This window comes from Juglans microcarpa x Juglans regia, chromosome 1D (assembly GCF_004785595.1).
Source record: "Juglans microcarpa x Juglans regia isolate MS1-56 chromosome 1D, Jm3101_v1.0, whole genome shotgun sequence".
Lineage (NCBI taxonomy): Eukaryota > Viridiplantae > Streptophyta > Magnoliopsida > Fagales > Juglandaceae > Juglans > Juglans microcarpa x Juglans regia.
The window spans coordinates 5,805,993-5,826,341 of NC_054594.1; the positions used below are offsets into that span (position 1 = coordinate 5,805,993).

Consider the following 20,349-nt stretch of genomic DNA (forward strand, 5'->3'; position numbering starts at 1 on the left):
GTTTAGCTCATGAAATATGTAGATTTTATTATTTATAGTTATGTGTTAACATCAATGTGGAAAATGACAACCCATAATCTATCTAAACGTGGAAGTTAAGGCAGTACTAGTGATCTCCACTACTGCATGCATGCGTAAGATATGGGTCTAATTATTAATTAGTCTAAGTCAATATAGCTCCTAACTTTCAATTTCAGCCACTCTAACACTCGTAAGTCCCGTGTTCCATTTTGCTTATATATATTCGAGTTGTGGAAAGCCACGATACTCACAATAGAACAGCCAAAACAAGCAGATTTTATATAGAAATGAATATGGGTGTCTTACAATATTATTTCTCAATGAAGGCTTTGCTTTGGGTTTTAGTGGTTTTTGTTCAAACTCGTGAGTACATGGGTTGCTTGGAGGAAGAGAGAGCTGGTCTGCTTCACTTTAAGTCATTTCTTATCATATCCATTCCGTCTTTCAGAGCTTATAATTCAGACTATGATCGTCTTCCTTCATGGGTCGACCATGAGAAGAGTGATTGTTGTGATTGGGAGCGGGTCACGTGCAACTCCACCACAGGTCATCTGATAGAACTGTCCCTCGACAATTTAATGCAGGATCCTAGTTATAACTATGATGATTATTATTATTACAAAATGAGGAAATATTATGAGAAACGTTCATGGTTGTTAAATGTGTCTCTATTAGAGCCTTTCAAGGAGTTAAGAAGCCTTAGTCTATCCCGTAATGCAATCGATGGTTGCATACCAGATGAAGGTACGTATGTTGTGAGGAATGAGGAGTTTTAATATATAATATTCTGAAATTCACATATTGTGTCTATTACTTTTAATTTTAATCTTATTTGTAATAATGCCTTTGTATATCATTCCTGAAAAGTTTGAATTATTTCAACTAAAAATTCTAAAATTACCTAATTAATTTGTTATTTTTGTTCGAAACAGTACTAGTTTTATATATAAAAGGTCTTTAATTATAAATATTTCTGTAATTTTGCAAGCTGTAATTTTGTAAGTATAAGTAACCAGCTAACGTTAAAGCACGTGTTTCACTTTCAATAGGCGGCCAGGAGATATAAATTTGTATTGAGGGTGTATGCAAATTATACAGCTCCACTCAAAGATTCTAAACCCACTCGGATATATATATAGATTAATATTCACTCAATCTGTAAACTCTATCTATTTCTTAAGATATATTTTGCAGGATTTGAAAAGCTTTCAACCCTAAGGAATCTGGAAATTTTAAACCTTGGTTACAACTTCTTTGATGACAATAGCATTCTACAATCTCTGGGTGCTATCACTTCGCTCAAGACTTTAAATCTTACTTGGAATGAGTTGGAGGGATACTTTCCAGCACAAGGTACGTAATTAAAGTGATCTCTTCTATCTAATTATATATTTTAAATCAGAGCATTCACTTACATATCTAATAATCTTATACTTTATTGTCAACTTGGATTATTAATGTAGAATTAGTTACGTTGAGAGATTTGAACACGCTGGATATAAGCGTGAATAGGTACAATGGTACCCTCCCAAATCAAGGCAAGTGCAAGCTTTAATTGATAAATTTATTTTGTTTTAAAAAAGGACAATGAAAAAGTTTGTTTTGTTGCGTCTTCCAATAAATTTTCTTAATTTGCAGGTTTCGAAAGGCTAGCGGTACTGAGAAACTTGGAGACATTGATCCTCGATTGGAATAGGTTTGGCTACAGCGTCATTCCATCTCTAAGTAACCTTACATCCCTTATGACATTAAGTCTTTCAGGGAATAATATCAGATTTGATGAAGGAGTAAATGTTGAAGGTAATTATATTATTATATTATTAATTCTTGGTCCTATACTAATTGCTTTTAGTCATTTTAATTTATACCTTTTCTGAATGGATCACTTTCATCCCCAAACTCAAAGGTACTGATGAGTCTCGAATATCGGTGGTTATGGGTATTATACTCTAATTAATAGTACTTACGAGTTCAAGTGTTTTTTGTACTTATGATTTTAGTTGATCACATATATATAATAAGCTCTAGCTTTGATTGGGATTTTTCTGCATGTAATTAAACTAATTTTTCTATAGACAAATGACGTGTTATAAGCATTTTTATCCTTTATATTGGATTTCTTAAACGTACGTGTTCTCCAAACTGTTGAATTACATGCAGCACCAGTCCTCATTACTTTGTTTAATTTGTCATTATCTTTTTTCACTCTCATATAAATATATATATATATATATATATTCATGATTATTAATTTTCAATTCTTTATTCTGAATAAAAGTCTGAATCAGCTTGCATATGTAGTTTATAAGTTCTAAATCACTAAGTCTCTTCTAAATACATTCTTATATGATTTTTTTTCTTTATTTCATAATAAAATAAATTAATAAATTAACTACAGATTAGAGAACTTGAAAATTAATATTAGATCTTAGTTAAAATTCTATAAACGATTCTAATTTGTTTCAATCAATTATTGCAGTCAAATCCTTAAAGACTTTGAATCTTGCTCGCAATGAATCGACGAGATCCTTTCCAATTGAAGGAATGCGATTTTTAGCTTATGTTAGAAAAATACATCAGAATATACAACAGAAGTAATATTACATCGTTAGCAAATCTTAGATCTACTGTAGTTGTTCCACTGATTTTTGCCATTGTCATTGTTCATCTAAAATTATCTCATTGATAGTGTAGTGTGCTACTTGGTAGAAAGACAGAACAACATCCATATGTTTCACAACTTAAAATACTGGGACCAGAGAGACACACTCTTGAAAGAGAGATTTTCACTTTTTTGTCATGCTTAACATGGAGATGAGGTGCTGTTAAATATTATATATCCACCTCCATGTAACCTACGGCTGGATATTTAAGCCCAGCCAAGGTTGGCCAATTTGGGCGCCCCTTTTTTATTACTGCTTATATATGGATCATAGATCTTAGTTAATTTATTTAAGATATTGGCTAATCAATTTATAATCTCGTATATAAATTTATTTTTCCTATAATCAATTTTTTCATGCATTTAGTAGCTGCAGTCAAATCAAAGCTGGTGTATATGTCGATTTTTCAGCATGTTATTAATCCTTCTCGTTGGCATTTTAACAATACTTTTAATGCATAGAGTACATGTGCAGTTTAGATATTGAGATGAGATTAGATGGTTTTAAATAAAAATTAAAAGTTAAATAAAATATTATTAGATTTTTTTAATATTTTTATTTTTTTTAAAATTTAAAAAAATTAAATTATTTATTTTATTTTATTTAGAAATTTATAAAAATTATAATGATAAAATTAAATGAAATAAGTTGAAATGATTTTTATATCCGAACTGTACTGCTAATTAAACAGTACTACTTGTGTGCCGCTTTGAGATTCGCATGGGTTAACCCTTAGCTGGTGCACGTCGCTTTAATTATCAATGTATTTATAAGTATTCTTACATGCACGTGTATTTAATTCTGTTCATGTTGAAGGACATTAATTGATAAAAGTTATTTTGTTGTGTCTTCCAATAATTTTCTTGCAAGGTGGTACTAATTTCGAAAGGCTCGCCGTATTGAGAAATCTGAAGACATTGAATCTTGATGGGAATTACTTTAATGACAGCATCATACCATCTCTAAGTGGGCTTACATCTCTTACGACATTGAATCTTGCGTGGAATAGAATACAAGGAGGAGGTGAAGGTATTATTGATTCTCACACAGTACTCCATGTTTGTTTTAATTATGTGCATCCCTTCTAATGTATTCTTAATAACATAAATTAATAAATTATTAATTACAGGTTGGAAAATGTTGTCAAGATTGGAGAATCTGGAGATATTAGATCTTAGTTTCAATTATGCCCTCAAGGACACTAGTCTTCAATCAATTGCTGCAGTCAAATCTCTTAAGACTTTGAATCTTGTTGGGAATGAGTTGGGCCGATCCAAAGGTATGCTGATTTTTAGACTGATTGATGGCAGTCGCCTTGCTATTAAATATTCAATTGGTACTTTAGTTTATTATATGTGGACAGATATATATTGAATTAATTTAGGGGATGTAATTTAATTTAGTTGAGATATTGACTAATCAATTTATAGTATTAGAATGAAATATTAATAATTTCAAAATAATAATTACAGCTTAATTAGGATTTTTTTTTCAGATTTAAAATAATATTCGTATTCCTATATATATTTATATATGATTATTACGTCATCATGTTGTCCAAAAGTCTGAATCTTGCTTATGTACGTAGTTCACAAGTTCTAAATCACTAAATTTATTCAAAATAAATTCTAATTGTATTGGTTTTTTCTTCGTTTCATAATAACTACAAGTTGGAAAATGTTATCAAGATCGGAGAACTTGGAGATATTAGATCTTTTTCACTATTATACTAGTCTTCCTTCCCGTATGTATAATACATACATACATATATATATGATTAATTTATAATCTCGTATATAAAATTTATTTTCCTTAATTATAATTAGGTGATTTTTTATATATGAAAAGAGTATCCTTTATTGAAAAGAGATTTAAACCAAAGCTTTGGATACATTGAGGGACAACTTTCAAATAAGTGATAGAGTCACTATTAATGCATAATGCATTTTTGCTCAAGGCATGAGCAACATTTTGTCTAGAGCTGTATCTCAGTTCAGTTTCAAGTTGCCTCGTGGTGGAGCTTCCCAAGAGTTGTGTGATTGCAGATTAATTACTAGGGGTATGATCTTAATTCTTTGTTTGTTGCTGAATCTGGCTAAGTTCCTCAATCAACTGTTTAATTAGCTTGCTGGACAATGACATTATCCGGATGAAGAAAAGCATTTTTAAAAACCATTTCATTCATTCTCTTCCATATATATCTTCCATGAGGTAATAGAAAATTCAATCATTTCATCATCCTCCAGTAACTCAAAAAGGCCTTCCACTAGCTCTCTAAAAGTCTGAAGTACTAGTGATAATTAACCCTTAGCTAGGGGTACTGTTTTCGAGCAATACTAGCTGGTGCACGTCGCTTTAATTATCAATGTATTTATAAGTATTCTTACACGTGTATTTAATTCTGTTGTTGAAGGACATTAATTTAGTTGAGATATTGCCTAATCAATTTATAGTATTATAAGAATGAAATATTAATAGTTTCAAAATAATAATTACAGTTTAAATATTAGGATGCTTTCTATATTTCTAATTGTATTGGTTTTTTCTTCTTTTCATAAAAAAATAAATTAATAAATTATTAACTACAGGTTGGAAAATGTTGTCAAGATTGGAGAACCTAGAGATATTAGATCTTAGATACAATGAACTCAACGACACTAGTTTTCTTCAATCAATTGCTGCAGTGAAATCTCTTAAGACTCTCAATCTTCTTGGAAATCAGTTGACGGGATCCTTTCCAACCAAAGGTATGTTAATTTCTTAGGACGTCATTTGTCAGGTTACATGTATATAATATGTGACATATATAGCATGCATGTTAATTAAAAAAAAAAACATTACCAGAATTAATCTTTCTCTTTGGCATTTGAACAATAATTTTAATGCATAGATTCGTAGGCTTTGAGATACAAGCGAATTACATTTGTAAGTGCCGCTTTGAATTAAATGTCAACATTATTTAGATTTGGACAAGATTTTAAGCTTGAATTTCATATCACCTTAGAAACAAAACAAAAAAAAAAAAAAAAAATTGAAATCATAAGATTGATTTGATAATCAAAGTCTAAATCATTCATGACGTTAAGGCAGTGATGATACTCATTGATGATAGTACGGGTTGTGCAATGGCAGCATGAAATATGTTATAACAACAAGTTCTATTATGATGTAATTAAAATGAGATCATTTTTTAATTTTCTGTTATGCAGAGCTAGCAAATTTAACAAACTTGGAGGTTCTTATCTTGGGAGGTAATCATTTTGGTGGACGACTAGCAATCCAAGGTAAGAAAGAGTAATCTCATATGATGACATGAAGACTTAGTATTCTACGAATCTTTTGCATCCACTACACATGAAGAACACAATGTAACTATGACCTTAATTCGAAGTTCCATTGTCAAGTATCCATTGTTTTAACAAGAATATACACATAAAGAGATGAAATTATCAACTTTCATTTGATTGGAGATGCTTAGGGTTAATATTAAGAATACTTTTGCCTCTTCAAACATATATATTTGTTATAAAATCAATTGTGATTTTTCTACAAAGGTATAATTGATACAAAAAAACAATTATGATCAGAGTTACACTTATAAGTCTTATATATATATATATATATATATATATATATATATATATATATATAAAGGGGGTTGGGGGAAGTCAAAGTTCAAGAATAAGTATCAAAATAGTGCATGGTAATTAATTGGTGGGCGAAAAACATAAGCAGTCCATCTTTATAGAGTTAGAAGTGGCCAATCTAAGCAAGTTAGAGAATTAATTTGGATATCAGTGCAAATTTGAACTTGGGAATCATTTCTCAATTTGTTGCGAAACTACTTTTGCGCAGGCCTTTACACTTTGTTAGCATTACCCTAATGATCTATAATTACTTATGAATTGACCATTTTTTTAATATTGAACATAAAGGGGATTGGTCTTACCAATTGTTAGAGTAGAGCATAATCAATTTTGATGCTATTTGTTTTGACAGAATTTTGTGCATTGAAGAAGCTTGAAGTGTTAGATCTATCTGACAATTACTTTGACGGGATCCTACCTCCATGCATAAACAATATGACATCTCTTGTGGTGTTAGATATTTCTAATAACCAATTTAATGGAAATGCTTCATCATCATATGTAGAAGCCAGCGGAAGAAGTCTCAAGTACATTGATTTTAGTTATAACCAGTTTGTGGGCATATTCTCATTCAACTTATTTGCCAATTACTCTAAGCTTGAGGTTCTTAGATTCAACGGCCAAAACAATAAAGTTGAAATAGAAACTGAAGGTTCTATGGGTTGGTCCCCCTTGTTTCAGCTGAAGATCATCGAATTGCCCTATTGTAGTCTGAACAAGCTCACCGGTAGTATTCCAAAGTTTCTTCTTGCCCAGCATGAACTGGATACAGTTAATCTTTCTCACAATAAGTTGAAAGGAAACTTCCCGAATTGGTTGGTTGAAAACAATACAAGATTACGCGTGCTAGATCTTCAGAATAACTCTTTTGTGGGTCAGTTATATTTACCAACATTGATCCACACGCATATGGTCTGGATGGATGTCTCGGCCAATCACTTGGACGGAAAACTTTCAGAAAATATTGGCAGGATTTTTCCAAATTTAGTATATCTAAATCTTTCCAATAATAAGCTTGAAGGTAATCTTCCTTCCTCAATTGGTGGCATGCTTTATTTGGATATATTAGATTTTTCTTCCAATAATTTCTCAGGCGGGGTACCAAGAGTATTAAATACAGGTTGCTTATTATTGAGCGTTTTGAACCTTGCTCGTAACAGCTTCAACGGTGAAATTTTTGTTGGGACAAGCCAGAAAATTCTGCAAATGAATGATAATCAATTCACAAGTATCACATTGGTACCAAATTCAACTCTTGACCTATTATATTTAGATATCAGCAACAACGAAATTTCAGGTACAATCCCCCAATGGCTTGGGAACGCGTCATACTTGAGGACTCTTGTTATGGCTAACAATGATTTTTATGGTCGGATCCCATGTGAACTAAGTATGATAGGTACTTTAGACCTTTCTCATAACTTATTTACGGGATCGTTACCTTTTTGTTCGAATCTGCCACATCTTGAACACCTATATTTGCAAGGGAACAAATTCACAGGATCAATACCGAAGGCTCTTTTCAATTCCTCATCTCTTTTGACATTGGACATTGGAGATAACAACTTTACAGGCAGCATCTCTGCTGAAATCAAACAACTTCAACGCTTAAAAGTACTTTTGTTGAGTGGTAATCGTTTCACTGGTATAATTCCGAATCAGTTGTGTTTGTTAAGAATGATAAGCATAATGGATCTTTCCAAGAATGCTTTTTCAGGGACCATACCACAATGCCTCCACAAGATATATTTTGGGAAGATAGCAGCAACTAGTTTTGGCTATTTTCAAAGAAATGTTAGTAATACCGTACAGTTTATGACACCTTACACATATAAAGTTTTCTTGAAATTGACTGGTGACATTTACCACGATAGTGAATATGAGGATGCAGAAGTACAGATTGAGTTTGTAACTAAATATAGGCATAGTTCTTATAAGGGTTCTCCCCTTGGTTACATGTCTGGATTGGATTTCTCATGCAACAACCTAACAGGTGGCATCCCACCTGAGTTAGGACAAATATCTTCATTGCATGCACTAAACTTATCTTATAATCAGCTGACAGGTAAAATTCCAATAACATTCTCGAAAATGGCTCAGTTGGAAAGTTTAGACCTCTCTCATAATAATTTGAGAGGAGAAATTCCTTCAGCATTGATTGATCTAACCTTTCTTGAGGTATTCAATGTGGCCAACAACAACCTCTCAGGTAAAGTTCCAGATATGAAAGCACAATTTGGAACATTTGAGAAAAGCAGCTATGAAGGAAACCTATTTCTTTGCGGACCACCACTAGATAAAAGTTGTGCCAAAGAAAAGGAGTCAGATCCAACACCAACCCAATCTTCAAATGAAAGTGACAAAAAATGGTATGAAGTAGATCCTATGGTATTCCATATAAGCTTCTCGGTATCTTACATCATTTTCTTCTTTAGTGTTATGAGTCTTCTTTATATTAACCCTTATTGGCTACAAAGATGCTCCAACTTAATGGAAGATCTTATATACTCCTGTTATTATTTTGCTTTTGATACCTCAAAAAGGTTGTCAAATTGTCTATGTAATTAAGATACATTGATTTTCTTTCGACATCGTTAATGATAGTAATAATGGTCAATTATCTATGAGTTTGGTTTTGAATAATTAGTTATTGGGCATAAATATGAAAGAGATGTTCCCTTAAACTTGTTATTCTATTTGATTATGGAGATGGTTTTCCATATTTGGGAATTCTTCATTCCATGTAAATTAGGATTAAATAAATCAAGTATAATTTAAAAAAATTAAAAAGTTGTGCCCAAATATATGAGTCATATCCAACAACAACACAATGTTCGAATGAAAGTACCATAAAATTGTATGAAATAAATCGAGGGTTTTCCTTACATGCTTCTTGGTATCTTAAGCCACGTTCTTTTTCGGTGTGAGTAGTCATCTTTATATTAATCCTTATTGGGAATAAAATGCTCCAATTTAATTGAGGATCTAGTTATATACTCGTGTTACTATTATATTTTTTATTTTCTTAAAAATGTCTTCAATATGTCATTAGATGGACTTTCCATGCATGGAAATGTCATGATAGTGATAACAGCTTGTTGTGTATGCATTTGATTATGAACATTATTTATTGTGATCAAATATGAAACTTGGTATTCAGTTACACTTGTCATTCTATTTGATGATGGATAGTGTTTTCAGTAACAAGAAATATTTTTCTTTATAACTAGTCATTTGAATCAATCCCATTAATTTAGTGACGGAAAAAATGGTGACCAAACCTGTCACGATTGAGGTTGTTCGAGGTAATTAACCTAACTGAGCCTAAATCTCTATTCGAACCAATCCATCTTGAACCTAATCCCAAACCTCTTGGTGAAGGATTGGTCTGCTTTCACTACAAGCTAAAGATATAATCATTTACAATGAAGTTTTTTACAACTATGATAATTTCATTTTAAACAGTGGGTATTTGCAATGATTTTTTTTATCCTTGCAAAAGAAACTTCATTTGCTACAAAAATGCCTAGTTATTCAAAGGAAAATTAACTCCATGTAAATAGTCTAATAGTCAGAATGAAATATGATTATCTCCAATGAAATTTGTTCCCGCAAATAAACATTGAATTAAGTTGCAATAAAAGTTTCTGTGACAAATACTAAAAAGTTAATTGCAAGGTTTTTTTAAGGTATTAGCAACAAAAACTTTTTGTTGGATTTTATATTCAGTGACAACATCTGGAATTTAGTTGCAAACTGCTTGATATTACCAACTACAATATTTCTTGTTGCAAATAGTTTTATTACCAACAAGTTTATTTTCCTTGCAATTAAAAATATTTACAAGAAAAATTGGGTCATGCATAGGCATGTCATCATAACAGCTAAAGCAATATTTAGAAAGAAATGAACGTGCATGGGCATCTGCATGTCAATATCTTCAGGATTTTTAATATTTGCAACTTTAAAGTGCCCTTTGTTTTATGGTATCAAGACTTAACTAATTATATACACAAGAATCAATCATCCAACTGCGTTGGAAGGAATACAAATAAGAAATTAAGGTTTTTGTGTTGTACGTAGGTCCAATACTAATTACACTATAATAAATTCTGTTTTTTTTCGAGAGTGATACTCGTGGGAAAAAGCCTATCCTTATTAGGAAAAAAAAATTTCCACCAATTTATTCCGTGAGAGACTCGTGGCATATAATAGTGAAGAAAGAGTTTTTTTTCCACCAAAGGAATCTAGTCTTTGAGCCATGCATCCTTGATTGATATATGCTTCCAGTCTTGAAACACATATGCAGCTAGCCTATTATATTCCTTGATCTGTTAATTATTCAAATCTTGGGGCCGAGAACCAAAATGAAGCAGAAAACAATACAAAACAAGAGGTTAAGGGCAAAGAAATGCACTCAACCGGCCGCTGAGATATATATATTTATATATATTATTAGTTTCCAAGGCCAGCATGTATATATGCATAAGGGAAATGCTAGTTGCCCCGCTCTTAAGTCTCATTATCGGATCCTGCTGGATGTCGCCTACACGTTTGCAACAATTTGTTTATTTTAAAACACAAACGACTTCGCCCATCGACCCCGTTTGGCCTACACGTTTGGAACTCAATCTCCTCCCGCGCACTCTCTCCTTCTCGCCCATCGACCCCTTTCGGCCTCTTCATCAACCAAGCTCCTCTCTGACCTCATATTCCCTCCCTCCATCTCCAACCTCATCTCCGACCACAGTTTTTTTCCCTCCCCAGACCCATCAACTTCGCCCTCCCCAGACCTACAATTTCGCCATCCCCAGCCCCACAAGTTCGAGCCCCACCAGTTCGTGGTCCCCTCTCCTCTCGGCCATCTCTCCGACGAAATCTCCAAGGTCTTCATTTTATTTTTTTTCTTTCTCAGTCAGTTTCCCATGCACGGGAGGCTGAACGTGATATTATATATTTTTTTGTTGTTTGTTTGGATTTTTTTTTCTTCTGAGCTATGCTGCAGTAGTATTATTATGATCCTTACTTATTGTACTAAGGAAGGGAATGGAAATGGAATGGTGGAGAAATTTGTGAAACAAGGGATTGCAGTTGAGATGTTTGTAAAAATGTCTGTGAAAACCGAAAATGGAAATAGAATGGTCTCTCGGTGTACAATGTAATGCAATAAGTTGTAGGAGAATGTTTGATAGTCTATGTGATGACCTGGTATAAAGAAATCTCAAATGAAATCTCAAATGTTCTCATGACCTGGTGTAGGAGGATGTTTGTAGTCGGCTATATGCATCCTCGCTAGGCTTCTTTGCCATTTTATTGTATCTGCTTTGTATCTGTTTTGCCATGAGAAATGTTGATAAGGTCATAGGTGCTATAATTCTAGCTAGGTTGTTGCCTGTAAGTTCTAAGGAAAGCATTATTGCGGCAATTAAGATAACTTTGTAATTTCTATCTTGATTTTAAAGGCTTTGATATAATTATTTTATATCAATGAAAATAGTCTACCTATCTTGTTTAATTTTTGGGGCATTTTTATGCAATAAACATATTCTACCTATCTTATAGTTGATGCCTCTGCTACTTTTGTAGGGGCCTTATAGAACAATAGAACAATACCTCTTCCTGCACAAGGCTAGATATTCTACAATGTCGGAAGCACATAGTAGCACTAGTAATATCTCACGCTCAAAGAACTCTTGCCAAAATGAATACCCAATATACTTTTGCGGTATTAAAGCATGTAGACGAACTGCGCATACGAAGAATAATGACGGGCATCGATTTTTCAGTTGCCAAAACTTTGAGGTATCTCAAACTTAAATCTTGTTTGCTAAGAAGTGAATGGTAATCCTTGTTTGCTAATTTGTTGGCTGATTTTGTAGGCTGGACATTCTTCCAAATATTTTTGTTAGTATGACCCGAAAATACCTCCATATCCATATGACGAGAAGAGAATCAACAGTTTAAAAACCGAGATTCAAAAGATATAACTAGCAATGGATGTCCAAACAACTCGACATCGACTAGAAATAGAGATTGAGAGGCGCAAGAGAAATGTTGAAAGAGTCATTGTAGTTTTAGTAATTTCAATGTCATGGGTACTTTGTTTAAGCTTGTTTTTTGGGAAATTCTACGACAATATGTAATCTTTGAAGTTAATGTAATTTCATGTAATCTTGTGTGGTTGTGTAGTACTGGGTAATCCCAATCCAAATCCAATTAATAACATGATTACGATTATGATATTGCATCAACAAAGAGTTACAAAAATGACGATTACAAAAACAGGTTCAAACAATCCCAAGATTACAATTAATGATCTAAACACGTCAATACAAAAACAAGTTCAATAATATCCCAAGATTACACTATAAAATCCCAAGTACAAATTTGTCTCATGGCATCTACCAATCAAAAAGCATTGAAGTCCTGATAGAAAGCCTCCGTAGTGTTATCCTATAGGGGCATAAAAAATGTTTTCAGTGGCAACGCAAATCACTAAAAGGATTATCAAAATATTTTAGTTTTACAATACTTGTGAGTGATGAGCAGTCGAAGGAGTTGAAAAACATTTCGATGCATGTGTCCAAACTTGACTTTGTTGATCCTAGTGTTAAAAGTATAATTTAAAAATAAATTAAATAAAAAACAACAAAACATTCAAGACCAAGTGAATCGTAAATTTAGTATACAAAATTAATAAAAATGAAAGTCAGCTTGGTTGTTGTGCAATCGTTTTTTCGTACTGGATTTCTTAATACTTTTCTCAGCGGGGTGCACTTTTCTCTTAGACGGTGGTCTTCCCTTACTCCGAACTAACAAATGACTAAGAACTCTAGGGTCGAAGCCTCCGTCGAAGGAGTTGTATCAACTGTGTTACTAGTATCATGATCAACGATATCAGGGTACTATGTCATCAACTGTTCTATCTGACTAATCAATTTAACAGAACTGCTCTAAGCCTTTGAAGCATTGGAACACAATTCATAAAAGCAATTTTGGATCCTATCGTACCTTCGTGCATCGTCGATGCTAGTAATGTCATAACTACTTTTCACGAAGGTGTATTTTCACTTAACATCTTTCCTCCACCGATCCAATATGTATTTTGATGGTATTGTATGTTGGCCCATTTGAGTTAAGACATGGAGAGCGTGTCTGCACAAAATACCCCTAAACTCAAATAACTTATAATTGCATTTCACATTAAGGGGATCTTGATCAACTTCCACATTAAAGGTTACACGTTTTAATAAGTCATTACCAACTTGAACCTCATCCAATACAATGAACGTATATCTACCATCCTCACACCCATCTCCTTAGTAGTCAACTATAGAAATCCTCGCAATTCCTCTTGTACCTCTTTGAATTTAGCAAGAGTATATGCACTTTGAAATTGCTTCTCAAGAGGATAGCGACTGATGCAAGGAATGTCTGTGTTAAAGGAATTGAAGTTAGCAATTGTTTCATCCTCTACCTTCCTCCTAAGGGTCGAATCATACTGGTCAACAAATTGCTTCAAAATAGTTCTGGAGTGAACTTAGTCATCAAAAAATGCATTCATTCCTTCACTTCACTATGTGGTTGACATTCCTGCCCAAAATGTATCTCTAACATAGGCCGGCACCCAATAATGTCGATCATTATATAATGATACTAACCATGCATTCTCATGCAAATCATATGTATCGAGCAAACGGCACCAATGTTCATCAAACTCATACTGACTGAAAGAGTCATATACGCACCTATGTAGGGTACTCTTGATTTTCACGTATCGACAATGTGAGTCAAATTTCTCAGGAAGCTTTTTCATTATATGTCATAAGCAGAATAGATGCCTAGAAGTTGGAAACACCCTTGATTGTAATTTTCATGGCCATGTCTTGGTCTGTGATAATTGCATTTCGTTGTTGGTTATTCATACACTGCAACCATACTCAAATAACCACTCGAATGTATCTGCGTCCTCACTGGATATCAATCTGCACCCGAGTAGGATTGACTGCCCATGGTGGTTCACACCCACAAACGGTGCAAAAGGCATTTTATACGCATTAGTCAGATATGTTGTATCAAATGTAATCACATCCCTGAATAATTCGTACACAGCTCTACTCCGAACGTCTGCCCAAAACACATTCTTTAACCGTATCTCATTGACTTAAAACTCTGGATTTCTTTTTTTGCATATCTTCGAAATAGTTACATAGAGCTACACCACCTCCAACCCTGAGGTGAAGTCGTCATGCTTTGTCAATATAGTTTCGACACTCCTTCTCCCCGAATGTCACATTCTTATAATCCCAACAACCACAGACTTAAAATTTTTCGACAACCTTATTCTTGCCTCGTCATTTATTTCAAGCTTCTTAGCGACACGAGCATCAACCTTCTTAAAGCATCTGAAATGTCTTGCCTTCGATGTGCCTACTCACGCGCAAGCCAAGCAAAACCATCTTATTATCCCATCGTCATCCTACCTAATATTCCTTTTGGATACCCCAAACCCCTTCTTCTTACCATACTTCATATAATAAGCATGCACTTCTTCTACAGATGAAAATTGCATTCCAACCGTAAGTTCTTTAATAGTTTCATCACCTCCAATCTCCTTATCAATTTCTACCTCATCACACTCATTATTTGAAAATTCTATGTCGGTATCCATTGCAACGTTCAAATTGTCTACAAATATACAGCATGTGAAACAATGATATTAAAATAAAGCTTTATAAAAATAGTTGTAATAAGAGAGCTAGAGATGAATATATAATGAAATAAGCATTATGACATCTATATTGAAAATAGTGTACACCGAGAGAAACAATGCATAAGTTATATCAATGTTGAATATAGTGACCATTGTAATTAAGAAGATGGTATATATCAATGTTTGTGGACAGTGACCATTGCATTACATTGTACACCGAGACCATTTCCATTTTTTATTTTCACAAGCATTTTCACAAACATGTCAATTGCAATCCCTTGTTTCACAAATTTCTCCATCATTCCATTTCTATTACCTTCCTTAGTACAATAAGTAAGGATCATAACAATACTACTGCAACATAGTTCAGAAGAAAAAAAAAAATCTAGACAAAAAAAAAAATGAAATATCACGCTCGGCCTCTTGTGCAGGGGAAACTAATTGAGAAAGAAAAAAATAAAACGAAGACTTTGGAGATTCCGTCAGAGAGATGGCGGAGAGGGGATCACGAACTGGTGGGGCTCGAAGTCGTGGGGCTGGGGCTGGCGAAATGGTGGGTCTGGGGAGGGCGAAGTCGATGGGTCTGAGGAGGAAAAAAAAAAAACAGTGGTCGAAGATGGATGGAGGGAAGATGAGGTCGGAGAGGAGCTTGGTTGATGAAGAGGCCGAACGGGGTTGATGGGCGAGAAGGAAAGAGTGCGCGGGAAGAGATTGAGTTCCAAACGTGTAGGTCGAATGGGGTCGATGGGCGAAGTCGTTTGTGTTTTAAAATGAATAAATTGTTGCAAACATGTAGGCTACTTCAAGCGGGATCCAATAACGGGACTTAAGAGCGGGGCAACTAGCATTTTCCTTATGCACAAACTTCTCGCTCGCAACTAGTAGTAGAAAGCTAGGCTAGGTAGAAGCTTATTAAGGTTGCGTTTAGTTCCAAGACTCAGCTGAGTTTAGTCTAATTTTAAGCTGAGTCTAACATTCAAACACTCAACTCTCAAACTACTAAACTCATATCAATTCAAAACCTCCTTATATATAGAACCTACAACATTTTTTCAACTTAACACATCTTTATACGTGGGACCCACAACCTTTTTCAACTTCTCATAAAAAATAATAAATTCAACTTAACATCCAAACACACTTTAAACTCAGTTTAGATGGGCCCCACATAACTCTCTTCACTACTCAACTCACTACTATTCATAAAGAACTAAGCTCAGCTCTACATCCAAATGCAGCCTAACTGTTTGAATGGATGGATGGTCAAATATTCATAAACACGAATCATTTAGCCTATTTATAAAGATAACCTAGCTAGCTATAACACCCATATGAGGTTAGATCGATGGGAGTGTTTATTTGCCTTTGACTAGAGGATCACCTATGAAGAATTAAGATATATATATATATATATACACGAAGACCTAGGAATTAATCGAATACAATCTGGCCAATATATATATATATATATAATATATATATATATATATATATATATATTGTATTGGCCACTGGCCAGTATATATATTTGCTTGTAAAATTATCTTTTAGGCCAGCTTTAATTTGGATATAACATAAGACACCTGAATCATGCATGGTTGCACCTTAAATGTAAAGGTTCAGTGGCATTGAAGCAGTTGGCTTTTTTGTCAGGTAAGTTGGTATGAGAACAATTGCAATGGTCTTATTGATTGCAATAATATAAACCGGCAAGAGAATATAAAATGAAAAAAAGAATGCCAGTCTCAGACCTTTTTCACTGTATGCTACGAAGACAAGAAGCTGCCAAGCAATGATATGTGCATTAGGAAAGTAATCACGCTTATTACTAGCTCCTTGTAAGGCTCATTCTGCATTGAACCGCTCTCACTTATTTGTCCAGCATTGACATATTTACTTTTCCCAGCACTATAGTTGCAGAGACATTTACTGACATTGAACCTAAGTTGATTAATTCAAAAGTGAGGAATTAGAGTTTGTTACAAAATTGGGGGATTTTCTTGATTAATTTATAGATATGTTTCCCAATATGAGAATTTATTAAAATCAGCTCATGCCTTTCTTTAATAATTATGTTTTCAGTTCATAGATTAAGGAAATTAAACATTTTAGATACGTATGGTGTTCAAAACGCCCTTTACAAATGAGATCATGAAACTTACAGTCATAGTTAGCCCATTCTATTCGTTGACCAGCCAAATCATAAACAAATATTTTGTCTATGAGGACAAGGTCTGCAAAAGATTGTGATATTATTAGTTTAAGCACCAGGTAGTAAAAAAAAAAGATTTGCAATACTACAATGAATCTAACGAATCAAATGGGAAAATTAGCCTCGGTTGTTTACGGGGGTGGGGGGAATGGAAAGAAGGGCAATGAAATTGTATAGTGACATGCAAAAGCCAAATCAGAGTAGCTGATGCAAAAGCATGCGTGCATTAAGATAAGATAAAGCAATAGGTAAAAGGAACAATTAGAGGAGAGATTTTGCTTTCCAAAGTGAACCTTGAAAACCAGGACATGAATATAAAAACTGGGGTTTCTTGTTACGATCCCACATCGACTAAGTATTGGATTGGTTGATGGTTTATAAGCCCCTAGGCACACTTCCCTTCTAAGCTAGTTTTCAAGAGTGAGTTCTACCTAGTGAGTTCATAACAAATTATATCAGAGTCACCCCACATCTAAGGCCATGTTGCAACAGTTACAATCGTGCAGCACGGGGGTGATGCTGGCATGGCAATGTTCGCCTGGAGGTAGGAAAAGACCTAGCGCACAGCCAGCCCGTGTGAGCGTCGGGACCGTCGTGGACATCGACTGTGGAGCGTGGTGGTTGTTACGATCCCACATCGACTAAGTATGGGATTTGTTGATGGTTTATAAGCTCTTAGGCACCCTTCCCTTGTAAGCTAGTTTTCAAGAGTGAGTTCTACCTAGCATTTCTAGAGTGACAGGTGCGAGCTGAGAGAGAACCTGCGAGAATGGTGACGACATCTACTAGTTCGTGGACAACTCTGACTGAAAACTGCACGAACCCCTATGTTCATACCCACGTGGTGCTCTCAGGCAGTGACGCCACACCATGTGCTGTCTTCAGTGGAGCTCAGGGTCCAACCAGCCACCAGAAAATCCACGAGGTCGGCGACGTTGGAAGCTCCACCGAGTCTTCTGGGGTTGATCGTGGTAGATGCAAGCCGTGGGAGTCCCTCCAACTCGTGTACGCCGACCCTCTCCTCTCTTCGAAATTATCTCCCCCAAGTCCTAATTGACCCAACACGCAAATGGTTGATCACGGGAGTATTTCATGAAATGGAAAAAAAAAATAAGGGAGGCAAAGGAAAAATTTAGTAGATTTGGTCTGTGGAGAAAATAAATTTCCTCGCTGAAATCGGAGGAAAGGGAGAGAATGCCACACATAAAATTTCCGCCGTGTTTTTCGTCGAAATGGGTTTGCTGTTTGCACATGTTACAAGTCGTGTAATATGTGGGATCTTTTTTTGCGGCGACATATGTTTGTGGCAAAAGACATTTTTCACAACCATTTCAAGTGATCCGTCGGCATGTTGCTGCAACAGGCAGATTCTTTTTCCACGAACCCACTTTGTGACATCAACCAAGTATTTCCCACCATAGTTTGTCTTGGAAAAAAATTTTGCGGAAAAAAGCCTATTTTGTTTTAGTGAATCAAATAAATGTCATATATGGTGTTAAAGTATAAACAAAGATATTTGAGTTACTCTTCGCTCTAGTGTGTAATTCAGCCAAGAGCTTCAAATTTCAATCAATAACGTGAAAAAAAAAAACATTTATACTAATCTATTGAAACCAACTCTCTAGTCTCATAGATAGGACGTACGAATAAAAGGTCGTAATGATTAGGCTATTTCCCATTAATTTCTCTTTTTGAGAATTGACTATGCAAGGATCCGGTTCAATAATTCTAAGATTGAGATTCAACAATGTAAAACTATTTACTTTCATGTTTTAAAAATCTTTATAAACGTGAGTATTTAGATAAATACTAAAAAATATTGACAGGTGAGGCAACACCTAAGGAAGGGACTGGAGAAAGTGATGATAGTACATTAAGAAGTCTTCTAACCCACAAATCGAGACAAATTGTAGCAGGTTATAAAAAAAACTGCTAACTAAACCAGAAAGATAAGTCTTGACACCCACTTAGAAGCCTCAAGAAAAACAGACCGACATGGTTACGACTCATTAACATTGCAATTTTGGGAGCAAAGGACGCGTATTGGGGTGGAGAAGATACAGACAGCTCACTTGTGCAACCTATGATTTGACAATTACTTGTTGGCTTGGACAGTCTTATTAATGTTGTAATATAGTTGAAGTCGTCTAGAACATAAAGTAGCCTATCAGATTTTTTATTTTTTAATTTTTTATGTGTTTTAATAGAATATTCAATAAAGTTGGTTCGTTCCCAACAAAACACATGTGGTCGCCTGAATTGGGTGGCCAAGATTAGAGAGAATATATCATTGCTCTCTGCATAACAGCAGCTCTGAGAAGTAACACAAACTAATTTGTTTAATTTTGATGCAATATTGCTTGATTAAAACGTTAATTACATAGCAAATTAATTAAATGTTAGCAAGGTAGATGTCATTATTGAAATGATTGATAAATAGCTAGGTTGATTGGGCGCCCACCCAAAACGGAACCAGGACAACCAAGGTATCTCCAGGGTTGTGTCTAGGTTGCCCAGGTTAGGAAATGACTTAACCATGCATACCTTGGAGAACCCAGGCATACTTGCTTTCTTTTTTATTTTTTACATGCTTTTTTATACCATCATATTGACTGTTGATATTCGCCTAGAGGTCACTCCAAGAAATATAGTCATCTATACCCACTCACGTCAATCTCACGAGCCTCTTATCCATTCTCATTTGATGACGGCGTAAGAGCAAGTCAAAATAGAAATCTTAATTATAAAAACTTAAAGTTCTTTGATATAAGTGATCAAATCTTAAACAATAATGCAAATTTAAACTAATTGATAGCCTTAAGACACGCATTAGAATTTTTAAAAAGCTTATAGATCCGGTGCAAGGTATCATTTCTTTGTATATGGACCTCTAAACACTCGTACACACAATGATATATGGACTTCTCCAAAGATTCTTAATATATGGACTTATGAAGATGGGATTATTTTGCTGAGAAAGGTAAAAGGGTGGGTTAATTTTGTTGGTTCATATGAAGATTTTTGTCTTCTATGGATCACTTTAAGATTTTAACCAAATTATAGAGCAAAGTTTGAATGGTACAGATCAAACAA

The 20,349-nt window shown here is 34.4% G+C and overlaps 1 protein-coding gene across 1 annotated transcript; it reads left to right on the forward strand.

The window, feature by feature from the left end:
* The first annotated feature begins 213 nt into the window (after positions 1-213).
* LOC121256292 (receptor-like protein 14) lies at positions 214-11,773 on the forward strand. The gene is made up of 12 exons (XM_041157076.1): positions 214-620; positions 654-765; positions 1,216-1,374; positions 1,485-1,559; positions 1,660-1,821; positions 3,555-3,713; positions 3,814-3,963; positions 5,273-5,431; positions 5,894-5,968; positions 6,684-8,719; positions 11,371-11,472; positions 11,591-11,773. Exons 1-12 carry the CDS (start codon positions 309-311, stop codon positions 11,771-11,773), a joined length of 3,684 nt encoding a protein of 1,227 aa, XP_041013010.1. The 5' UTR covers positions 214-308.
* The last annotated feature ends 8,576 nt before the right edge of the window (positions 11,774-20,349 follow it).

Bases quoted from the DNA above. Each gene is read 5' to 3' on its own strand.
- LOC121256292 (XM_041157076.1), top strand. From the start codon at position 309: ATGAATATGGGTGTCTTACAATATTATTTCTCAATGAAGGCTTTGCTT. The intron at 766-1,215 runs GTACGTATGTTG...TATATTTTGCAG, and splicing joins TGGTTGCATACCAGATGAAG to GATTTGAAAAGCTTTCAACC. The intron at 5,432-5,893 runs GTATGTTAATTT...TCTGTTATGCAG, and splicing joins GGGATCCTTTCCAACCAAAG to AGCTAGCAAATTTAACAAAC.